Below are 12,690 nucleotides of genomic sequence, written 5' to 3'. Positions count from 1 at the left end.
TATAGAGCCTCTCTACTGTATAGAGCCTCTCTACTGTATATAACCTCTCTACTGTATATAGCCTCTCTACTGTATATAGCCTCTCTACTGTATATAACCTCTCTACTGTATGTAGCCTGTCTTTTTACTGTTGTATTTATTTCTGTACTTATCTATTGTTCACCTAATACCTATTTTTTACTTAAAAATCACACTGTTGGTTAGAGCCTGTAAGTAATAATTTCACTGTAAGGTCTACTACACCTGTTGTCTTAACTCCCGTGACAAATAAACTTTGATTTGTTCTGGATCATACAAGACAAGGCTCCTGTTTCTATGAGCTGTTCTGGAAGGCTACTTACTTATATAATAATTTACATTTTGCAAATAATATAATAAACAACATCATAGGGTTGACATTTTGCATCCAATCAATCGAAGCTAATAAGATTTTTTTTTATTTTTATTTTTTACATATTTTAAAATATTTGATTTGATTTTAGACATGATCAGGTCTCCAGATGAAAAAACTCAAACAAAAGTAAAGCTCTTTTTTTTAAAATGATTTCATATAAATAATACGATTTAATGTCGCATGAACAAAAACCCAAATTCTCAATCAAAAACACAAGTCAGAACACAGACTCTCTATTCTCTCATGTGATTTCAGGTCCTCTGCCCGGGAAAATGTCTTTCCGCAATTAGAGCAGTGGTATGTCTTCTCCTCCTGTGTATGTATCCTCTGATGTGATTTCAGGTTCCCCAACTGAGTAAAACTCTTTCCACAGTGGGAGCATTGGTAGGGCTTTTCTCCTGTGTGTGTCCTCTCATGCTTTGTCAGGCCTTCTAACCACCTAAAACTCTTTCCACAGTGGGAACATTGGTAGGGCTTTTCTCCTGTGTGTATTCTCTCATGTGACTTCAGGCTCCCTAACCAGGTAAAAGTCAATCCACAATGGGAGCAGTGGTAAGGCTTCTCTCCAGAGTGTATTCTCTTGTGTATTTTCAGGCTACCTAACTGACTAAAACTATTTCCACACTGGGAGCATTGGAAAGGCTTTTCTCCTGTGTGTGTCCTCTCATGCTCTTTTAGGTTTCGTAACTTAGTAAAACTCTTTCCGCAGTGCGAGCAGTGATGTCGTTTGGCTGGTTTGGGCGTCTCTGGGTCTGGTTCCCCTGAAGGACTCTTCCCGCTGTCAGAGGGAGAGTCTGGTCTCTCTCCTGCCAAAGATAAACAGATTATTTAGTTAAACAGAGGCCTGAATGAAACCTCCACATGATAAAACTGTCTTCTTATGAGGTTTAATCTAGACAACAACCCTCAATAACCTGAGGTCAGTTTTCACAACATTACATCATTAAAAGTAAACTTGGTGAGATTTTAAAAACAAATTATGTAGAGCTCCAAATCCAATCTTGTTCTCATGGGTGTCATGTTTTGGTCGAAAAATGTTCTAAAATGGTCATAAAATGTACATTTCGACTTCCAAATCGAACCACAAAGACGTTTGGAGGTCCACACATCAGAGAATGTTGGACTTGAATGGGAATATCTGTTGTTTTAAATTATACTGTCAATCCTCCATAAGAAACCTGTTGAAATCATAAAAATAAACAGAATAGAGACCATTTAAGTTGACATTCAACGGTTGGAAAAATGGTCCAATTCACACACTTATCAAGAGAACATCCCTGGTCATCCTTACTGCATCTGATCTGACAAATGCATTGTTTGTAAATGATGTCTGAGTGTTGGTGTTTGCCCCTGGCTATCTGTAAAATAATTTTTAAAAAGAAAATGGTGCCGTCTGGTCTGCTTAATATAAGGAATGTGAAATTATTTATACTTTTACTTTTTATACTTAAAAGTATATTTTAGGAATTACATTTATAATTTGACATTTAAGTATATTTAAAACCAAATACTTTTAGACTTTTACTCAAGTAGTATTTTACTCTGTGACTTTTACTTGAGTCATTTTCCATGAAGGAACCTTTACTTTTACTCCAGTTTGACAGTTGGGTACTTTTTTCACCACTGGGCTGAAAGGTCCATTCTATGAATTCTGTGGTCTGAAAGGTCCATTCTATGACTTCTATGGGCTGAAAGGTCCATTCTATGAATTCTATGGTCTGAAAGGTCCATTATATGAATTCTATGGTCTGAAAGGTCCATTCTATGAATTCTATGGTCTGAAAGGTCCATTCTATGAATTCTATGGTCTGAAAGGTCCATTCTATGAATTCTATGAACTGAAAGGTCCATTCTATGAATTCTATGAACTGAAAGGTCCATTCTATGAACTGAAAGGTCCATTCTATGAATTCTATGGTCTGAAAGGTCCATTCTATGAATTCTATGGTCTGAAAGGTCGATTCTATGAACTGAAAGGTCCATTCTATGAATTCTATGTGTATAATTGAAATGACTCCCTGTATTCAACTGACCTCTCAGAGGGTCTAAACTACACGTTTTAGATAATTGACATTAAAAAGGTTAAAAATGTATTTTTTTTTTTTTTTTGGGGGGGGGGGTTATAAATCAGCTTAACAACCCTTTTTGTAAGCTTTTAAATGATATCAAACTCAACCGTTTGTCTATTCCAGTGATTCAAACATGGGATGTCTCATGGTGTGGTGGGGAATACAAAACAGGTCAACTTTGAATTTTTTTTATTATTTATTTTAAATTATACTGTCAATCCTCCATAAGAAACCTGTTGAAATCATAAAAATAAACAGAATAGAGACCATTTAAGTTGACATTCAACGGTTGGAAAAATGGTCCAATTCACACACTTATCAAGAGAACATCCCTGGTCATCCTTACTGCATCTGATCTGACAAATGCATTGTTTGTAAATGATGTCTGAGTGTTGGTGTTTGCCCCTGGCTATCTGTAAAATAATTTTTAAAAAGAAAATGGTGCCGTCTGGTCTGCTTAATATAAGGAATGTGAAATTATTTATACTTTTACTTTTTATACTTAAAAGTATATTTTAGGAATTACATTTATAATTTGACATTTCAGTATATTTAAAACCAAATACTTTTAGACTTTTACTCAAGTAGTATTTTACTCTGTGACTTTTACTTGAGTCATTTTCCATGAAGGAACCTTTACTTTTACTCCAGTTTGACAGTTGGGTACTTTTTTCACCACTGGGCTGAAAGGTCCATTCTATGAATTCTGTGGTCTGAAAGGTCCATTCTATGACTTATATGGGCTGAAAGGTCCATTCTATGGTCTGAAAGGTCCATTCTATGAATTATATGGTCTGAAAGGTCCATTCTATGAATTCTATGGTCTGTAAGGTCCATTCTATGAATTCTATGGTCTGAAAGGTCCATTCTATGACTTCTATGGGCTGAAAGGTCCATTCTATGAATTCTATGGTCTGAAAGGTCCATTCTATGAATTCTATGGTCTGAAAGGTCCATTCTATGAATTCTATGGTCTGAAAGGTCCATTCTATGAATTCTATGGTCTGAAAGGTCCATTCTATGAATTCTATGAACTGAAAGGTCCATTCTATGAATTCTATGAACTGAAAGGTCCATTCTATGAACTGAAAGGTCCATTCTAGGAATTCTATGGTCTGAAAGGTCCATTCTATGAATTCTATGGTCTGAAAGGTCGATTCTATGAACTGAAAGGTCCATTCTATGAATTCTATGTGTATAATTGAAATGACTCCCTGTATTCAACTGACCTCTCAGAGGGTCTAAACTACACGTTTTAGATAATTGACATTAAAAAGGTTAAAAATGTATTTTTTTTTTTTTTTTTTTTGGGGGGGGGGGGGGGGGGGGGGGGGGGTTATAAATCAGCTTAACAACCCTTTTTGTAAGCTTTTAAATGATATCAAACTCAACCGTTTGTCTATTCCAGTGATTCAAACATGGGATGTCTCATGGTGTGGTGGGGAATACAAAACAGGTCAACTTTGAATTTTTTTTATTATTTATTTTAAATTATACTGTCAATCCTCCATAAGAAACCTGTTGAAATCATAAAAATAAACAGAATAGAGACCATTTAAGTTGACATTCAACGGTTGGAAAAATGGTCCAATTCACACACTTATCAAGAGAACATCCCTGGTCATCCTTACTGCATCTGATCTGACAAATGCATTGTTTGTAAATTACGTCTGAGTGTTGGTGTGTGCCCCTGGGTATCTGTAAAATAATTTTTAAAAAGAAAATGGTGCCGTCTGGTCTGCTTAATATAAGGAATGTGAAATTATTTATACTTTTACTTTTTATACTTAAAAGTATATTTTAGGAATTACATTTATAATTTGACATTTAAGTATATTTAAAACCAAATACTTTTACTCAAGTAGTATTTTACTCTGTGACTTTTACTTGAGTCATTTTCTATGAAGGAATCATTCTATGAATTCTATGGTCTGAAAGGTCCATTCTATGGTCTGAAAGGTCCATTCTATGGTCTGAAAGGTCCATTCTATGGTCTGAAAGGTCCATTCTATGGTCTGAAAGGTCCATTCTATGAACTGAAAGGTCCATTCTATGGTCTGAAAGGTCCATTCTATGGTCTGAAAGGTCCATTCTATGGTCTGAAAGGTCCATTCTATGAACTGAAAGGTCCATTCTATGGTCTGAAAGGTCCATTCTATGGTCTGAAAGGTCCATTCTATGGTCTGAAAGGTCCATTCTATGGTCTGAAAGGTCCATTCTATGAACTGAAAGGTCCATTCTATGGTCTGAAAGGTCCATTCTATGGTCTGAAAGGTCCATTCTATGGTCTGAAAGGTCCATTCTATGAACTGAAAGGTCCATTCTATGGTCTGAAAGGTCCATTCTATGGTCTGAAAGGTCCATTCTATGAACTGAAAGGTCCATTCTATGGTCTGAAAGGTCCATTCTATGGTCTGAAAGGTCCATTCTATGAACTGAAAGGTCCATTCTATGGTCTGAAAGGTCCATTCTATGGTCTGAAAGGTCCATTCTATGGTCTGAAAGGTCCATTCTATGAACTGAAAGGTCCATTCTATGGTCTGAAAGGTCCATTCTATGGTCTGAAAGGTCCATTCTATGAACTGAAAGGTCCATTCTATGGTCTGAAAGGTCCATTCTATGGTCTGAAAGGTCCATTCTATGGTCTGAAAGGTCCATTCTATGGTCTGAAAGGTCCATTCTATGAATTCTATGGTCTGAAAGGTCCATTCTATGAATTCTATGGTCTGAAAGGTCCATTCCATGAATTCTATGGTCTGAAAGGTCCATTCCATGAATTCTATGGTCTGAAAGGTCCATTCTATGAATTCTATGGTCTGAAAGGTCCATTCCATGAATTCTATGGTCTGAAAGGTCCATTCTATGAATTCTATGGTCTGAAAGGTCCATTCCATGAATTCTATGGTCTGAAAGGTCCATTCTATGAATTCTATGGTCTGAAAGGTCCATTCTATGGTCTGAAAGGTCCATTCTATGAATTCTATGGTCTGAAAGGTCCATTCTATGAATTCTATGGTCTGAAAGGTCCATTCTATGAATTCTATGGTCTGAAAGGTCGATTCTATGAACTGAAAGGTCAATTCTATGAATTCTATGGTCTGAAATGTCCATTCTATGAATTCTATGGTCTGAAATGTCCATTCTATGAATTCTATGGTCTGAAATGTCCATTCTATGAATTCTATGGTCTGAAAGGTCCATTCTATGGTCTGAAAGGTCCATTCTATGGTCTGAAAGGTCCATTCTATGGTCTGAAAGGTCCATTCTATGAATTATATGGTCTGAAAGGTCCATTCTATGAATTCTATGGTCTGAAAGGTCGATTCTATGAACTGAAAGGTCCATTCTATGAATTCTATGGTCTGAAAGGTCGATTCTATGAATTCTATGGTCTGAAAGGTCCATTCTATGAATTATATGGTCTGAAAGGTCCATTCTATGGTCTGAAAGGTCCATTCTATGAATTCTATGTGTATAATTGAAATGACTCCCTGTATTCAACTGACCTCTCAGAGGGTCTAAACTACACGTTTTAGATAATTGACGTTAAAAATGTAATAATTGTTTATTTATTTATTTTTTTTTTTTTTTTGGGGGGGTTATAAAACAGCTTAACAACCCTTTTTGTAAGCTTTTAAATGATATCAAACTCAACCGTTTGTCTATTCCAGTGATTCAAACATGGGATGTCTCATGGTGTGGTGGGGAATACAAAACAGGTCAACTTTGAACATTTTTTATTATTTATTTAACTAGACAAGTCAGTTAAGAACAAATTCTTATTTTTAATGAAGGCCTAGGAACAGTGGGTTAACTGCCTTGTTCAGGGGCTGAACGACAGATTTTCACCTTGTCAGCTCGGGGATTCGATCTTGCAATCTTTTGGTTACTAGTCCAAGGCTCTAACCACTAGGCTACCTGCCGCCCCTACACTCTAACCACTAGGCTACCTGCCGCCTCTACACTCTAACCACTAGGCTACCTGCCGCCCCTACACTCTAACCACTAGGCTACCTGCCTCCTCTACACTCTAACCACTAGGCTACCTGCCGCCCCTACACTCTAACCACTAGACTACCTGCCGCCTCTACATCTCCTGAATGTTTTGCCATTCAGGTCCAAAAAGTCACATTCTGACCACTTCACTATGGACACTATATGGACACTATGGACACTATGGATACTATGGATACTATGGACTCTATGGACTCTATGGACTCTATGGATACTATGGATACTATGGATACTATGGACACTACGGACTCTACGGACTCTACGGACTCTATGGATACTATGGACTCTATGGACTCTATGGACTCTATGGATACTATGGACACTATGGACTCTATGGACACTATGGACACTATGGACACTATGGACACTACGGACAGTATGGATACTATGGACACTATGGACACTACGGACACTATGGATACTATGGATACTATGGACACTATGGATACTATGGACACTACGGACACTATGGATACTATGGACACTATGGACACTCTATGGATACTATGGACACTATGGACACTATGGACACTATGGATACTATGGACACTACGGACACTACGGACACTATGGATACTATGGATACTATATGGACACTATGGATACTATATGGACACTATGGACACCTTGGACACTATATGGACACTACGGACACTATGGATACTATGGACACCTTGGACACTATGGACACTACGGACTATGGATACTACGGACACTATGGACACTATGGATACTACGGACACTCTATGGATACTATGGACACTACGGACACTACGGACACTCTATGGACACTATGGACACTACGGACACTATGGACACTATGGACACCTTGGACACTACGGACACTACGGACACTATGGATACTATGGACACTACGGACACTATGGATACTATGGATACTACGGACACTACGGACACTCTATGGACACTATGGATACTACGGACACTCTATGGACACCTTGGACACTACGGACACTATGGATACTACGGACACTATGGACACTATGGACACTCTATGGACACTATGGACACTACGGACACTCTATGGACACTACGGACACTCTATGGACACTCTATGGATACTATGGACACCTTGGACACTCTATGGATACTATGGACTCTATGGACAATATGGATACTATGGACACTATGGATACTATGGACACTATGGATACTACGGACACTATGGACACTCTATGGACACTATGGATACTATGGACACTATGGATACTATGGACACTATGGATACTATGGACACTATGGACACTACGGACACTACGGACACTCTACCTTATCTCAGTTCACTGGTTACGATGGCAACACCCATCCGTAGCACGCGCTCCAGCAGGTGTATCTCACTGATCATCCCTAAAGCCAACACCTCATTTGGCCGCCTTTCGTTCCAGTTCTCTGCTGCCTGTGACTGGAACGAATTGCAAAAATCGCTGAAGTTGGAGACTTTTATCTCCCTCACCAACTTCAAACATCTGCTATCTGAGCAGCTAACCGATCGCTGCAGCTGTACATAGTCTATTGGTAAATAGCCCACCCATTTTCACCTACCTCATCCCCATACTGTTTTTATTTATTTATTTTTCTGCTCTTTTGCACACCAATATCTCTACCTGTACATAACCATCTGATCATTTATCACTCCAGTGTTAATCTGCATAATTGTAATTATTTGCCTACCTTCTCATGCCTTTTGCACACAATGTATATATAGACTCCCCTTTTTTCTACTGTGTTATTGACTTGTTAATTGTTTACTCCATGTGTAACTTTGTGTTGTCTGTTCACACTGCTATGCCTTATCTTGGCCAGGTCGCAGTTGCAAATTAGAACTTGTTCTCAACTAGCCTACCTGGTTAAATAAAGGTGAAATAAATAAAAATAAAAATGATTGAATTGAAATGGATTTATCCTCTATATCTACAACAGGGCTACGCTACATCCTCTATATCTACAACAGGGCTACGCTACATCCTCTATATCTACAACAGGGCTGCGCTACATCCTCTATATCTACAACAGGGCTACGCTACATCCTCCATATCTACAACAGGGCTACGCTACATCCTCCATATCTACAACAGGGCTACGCTACATCCTCTATATCTACAACAGGGCTACGCTACATCCTCTATATCTACAACAGGGCTACGCTACATCCTCCATATCTACAACAGGGCTACGCTACATCCTCTATATCTACAACAGGGCTACGCTACATCCTCCATATCTACAACAGGGCTACGCTACAACCATCCTCTATATCTACAACAGGGCTACGCTACATCCTCTATATCTACAACAGGGCTACGCTACATCCTCTATATCTACAACAGGGCTACGCTACATCCTCTATATCTACAACAGGGCTACGCTACATCCTCTATATCTACAACAGGGCTACGCTACATCCTCTATATCTACACACATCGTACAGTGTAGTTTTTTCAATTCCTACATTAAACAACATATTCAAGCATAAACAGTCAGTCGAACGTCGCTTTAAAACCACGCATCAGTTCAACAATAGTTTGTGCTGCCGTTTTTAAGACAGTACTTACGGGTCTTAATCAGATCTCCTGTCTCCTCCTCTTTCAATGTGACAGTCATCTCATCCTCCTCCTCCTCTTTCACCCAAAAAACTGCATCCTCCTCTCTCTCTTCCTCCTCTTCTTTTACTGTAACATCCTCCTCCTCTTTCACTCTGAACGCGTCTTCCTCTTCTTTCACTGAAACGCCTTTCTCTTCTTCTTTCACAGTAACAGCCTCATCCTCTACTTGTTTTTCTATTGTAACATCCTCCTCTTCCTCCTCCTCTTTCACCAGCGCTTCTTTCTCCGTCCAGCAGACCTCCTCTTCTTTATCAGGAGGAGAGTAGCTTAGTGAACTCATGGTCGGGAATGTTAGCTAACTAGCTAGCGTTCGTTAGCCTATTGATAAGCTCATTTATCAAGCCAGCTACCTAACAACGTATATATGAAATTAAATGGGGAAACTAGCTAGCAATAAGACATACGTATTTTTAAAACACAGGTGCAACTAAACAACGACTATTTTGTCTTGAAAGCTACCGAGGTGTCTGACCAGCTGTTGTTGTTGTTGAAGAAACGTCCCGTCCACTAGATTATACGTCACACTGGCAGCGTCGCCTGAAAGACGCTCATCGCCATCTGCTGATTGGAGTGGGTAACGCAGTTGAGATCGATGTTTATTTTATTCCCAGACAAAAAAAAAGCTCCTATTTTTCATTTCTTTCATCACATAATAGCAAAATAATGGGCGGCAAGTAGCCTAACGGTTAGAGTGGTTTGAATACCAGAGTGGAACAGGAAAACATCTGAAAGATTTGTTGATGTGTCCTTAAGCAAGGAACTAATTTGCTCCAGGGATGCCGTACTACTGTGGCCGACCCTGTAAAACAACACATTTCACTGCACCTGTGTGGTGTTTTTTGTTGTGGTATCTTACTAGCAGATGTCCAAAGGAAAGCGTGTGGTGATTCATTAGTGCAGATTTGTAATGAGTATGAATGTAGAAGCATATCACCAGACTGCATTCAAAGAGGAGCTGCACACAAGTTACACTAATCTAATTGCAAATGGTGAGGGGGACCCCAGAATTATCATGGTGAGGGGGGACCCCAGAAAAATAATGGTGAGGGGGGACCCCAGAATAATAATGGTGAGGGGGGACCCCAGAATAATAATGGTGAGGGGGACCCCAAAATAATAATGGTGAGGAGGGACCCCAGAATAATAATGGTGAGGAGGGACCCCAGAATAATAATGGTGAGGGGGGACCCCAGAATAATAATGGTGAGGGGGACCCCAGAATAATAATGGTGAGGGGGACCCCAGAATAATAATGGTGAGGGGGACCCCAGAATAATAATGGTGAGGGGGACCCCAGAATAATAATGGTGAGGGGGGACCCCAGAATAATAATGGTGAGGAGGGACCCCAGAATAATAATGATGAGGGGGGACCCCAGAATAATAATGGTGAGGAGGGACCCCAGAATAATAATGGTGAGGAGGGACCCCAGAATAATAATGGTGAGGAGGGACCCCAGAATAATAATGGTGAGGGGGGACCCCAGAATAATAATGGTGAGGGGGACCCCAGAATAATAATGGTGAGGGGGGACCCCAGAATTATCATGGTGAGGGGGACCCCAGAATAATAATGGTGAGGGGGACCCCAGAATAATAATGGTGAGGGGGACCCCAGAATAATAATGGTGAGGGGGACCCCAGAATAATAATGGTGAGGGGGGACCCCAGAATAATAATGGTGAGGGGGACCCCAGAATAATAATGGTGAGGGGGGACCCCAGAATAATAATGGTGAGGGGGGACCCCAGAATAATAATGGTGAGGGGGACCCCAGAATAATAATGGTGAGGGGGACCCCAGAATAATAATGGTGAGGGGGGACCCCAGAATAATAATGGTGAGGAGGGACCCCAGAATAATAATGGTGAGGAGGGACCCCAGAATAATAATTTCTGTTGTAAAGAAATTAGTTCAACCACCAGAAAAACTCCTCCTTTACCCACTCCATTGAATAAAGTACAATATTTCATGCATTTTTCAAATCCCCAAATCCGAAATAAAGAGCATTTATTTCAGTGTCCAATCTACCCCCTGATTCGGGCCTGTCTCTCTGCTTCACACTGAGCCTCCCAGCTGCAGTTTCACTGTCCAATCTACCCCTAGACTCAGACCTGTCTCTCTGCTTCACACTGAGCCTCCCAGCTGCAGTTTCACTGTCCAATCTACCCCTAGACTCAGACCTGTCTCTCTGCTTCTCACTGAGCCTCCCAGCTGCAGTTTCACTGTACAATCTACCCCTAGACTCAGACCTGTCTCTCTGCTTCTCACTGAGCCTCCCAGCTGCAGTTTCACTGTACAATCTACCCCTAGACTCAGACCTGTCTCTCTGCTTCACACTGAGTCTCCCAGCTGCAGTTTCACTGTACAATCTACCCCTTGATTCAGACCTGTCTCTCTGCTTCACACTGAGCCTCCCAGCTGCAGTTTCACTGTACAATCTACCCCTAGACTCAGACCTGTCTCTCTGCTTCACACCGAGCCTCCCAGCTCCAGTTTCACTGTACAATCTACCCCTAGACTCAGACCTGTCTCTCTGCTTCACACTGAGCCTCCCAGCTGCAGTTTCACCACATTCTCATTGACAACCCCAACATCTGTCTCTGAAATGGTCCATAATATGAGGTCAACTACCTGCCCGTTGGAACCTATTTCCACAGGACTCATAAAATCCAGCCTCACTCTTATCAGTCCAACTATAACCACAACTGGAGTTGTGCATAAATTATGTAACCATTGAACAAGTTGAAGAAGCTGAGCAGCCTGTAGGCTGTGGTCTGTAGCCTGTAGTCTGTAGCCTGTAGCCTGTAGCCTGTAGTCTGTAGCCTGTAGCCTGTAGTCTGTAGCCTGTAGCCTGTAGCCGTTAGCCTGCGGGCACCTTTCATGAATAGTGATTCTAGAGGATGTGACGCAGCAGTAATCTGGTCATGACCCTTAGAGACGGCTGTCATATACACTTTCAATGTAGATAAGGACTTCCCTGCTGCCATCAGCTCCTGGAGGACTTCCCTGCTGCCATCAGCTCCTGGAGGACTTCCCTGCTGCCATCAGCTCCTGGAGGACTTCCCTGCTGCCATCAGCTCCTGGAGGACTTCCCTGCTGCCATCAGCTCCTGGAGGACTTCCCTGCTGCCATCAGTTCCTGGAGGACTTCCCTGCTGCCATCAGCTCCTGGAGGACTTCCCTGCTGCCATCAGTTCCTGGAGGACTTCCCTGCTGCCATCAGCTCCTGGAGGACTTCCCTGCTGCCATCAGCTCCTGGAGGACTTCCCTGCTACCATGGGAGGTTGTTCGCTGTACAAGGTCTGAAAACAAGTGATGCTGTGGCAAACGTGGAGCAACAAGTAGAACTGACTCTCTCTCTCTCTCTTCCTCAAGTGGATCAACGGAATTGGTGCAAACGCCTACAGCGGCCATCTGTGTGATAGAGCATCGACCCCCATCTGTGTGATAGGGCATCGACCCCCATCTGTGTGATAGAGCATCGACCCCCATCTGTGTGATAGGGCATCGACCCCCATCTGTGTGATAGAGCATCGACCCCCATCTGTGTGATAGGGCATCGACCCCCATCTGTGTGATAGAGCATCG

General features: G+C 41.3%; 1 protein-coding gene across 1 annotated transcript; it reads right to left on the bottom strand.

Annotated features, from left to right (window-relative positions):
• Positions 1-231: 231 nt before the first annotated feature.
• LOC110513329 (zinc finger protein 239-like) lies at positions 232-9,658 on the bottom strand. The gene is made up of 2 exons (XM_036948620.1): positions 9,051-9,658; positions 232-1,200 (listed from the first exon to the last, which is right to left on the bottom strand). The coding sequence occupies exons 1-2, from the start codon at positions 9,379-9,381 to the stop codon at positions 599-601; spliced, it is 933 nt and encodes a 310-aa protein (XP_036804515.1). The 5' UTR covers positions 9,382-9,658; the 3' UTR covers positions 232-598.
• Positions 9,659-12,690: the final 3,032 nt, after the last annotated feature.

The sequence above is a fragment of the Oncorhynchus mykiss genome, chromosome 17 (genome assembly GCF_013265735.2).
Source record: "Oncorhynchus mykiss isolate Arlee chromosome 17, USDA_OmykA_1.1, whole genome shotgun sequence".
Taxonomy (NCBI): Eukaryota; Metazoa; Chordata; class Actinopteri; order Salmoniformes; family Salmonidae; genus Oncorhynchus; species Oncorhynchus mykiss.
This window is presented reverse-complemented; position numbering and strand designations above follow the sequence as displayed.

What these genes read in the sequence shown, in the direction of transcription:
- LOC110513329 (XM_036948620.1), bottom strand. Translation starts at nt 9,381, where the DNA reads ATGAGTTCACTAAGCTACTCTCCTCCTGATAAAGAAGAGGAGGTCTGC. An exon ending in AGGAGATCTGATTAAGACCC is followed by an intron (nt 1,201 to 9,050) that starts GTAAGTACTGTC and finishes TATCTTTGGCAG; the next exon opens with GAGAGAGACCAGACTCTCCC.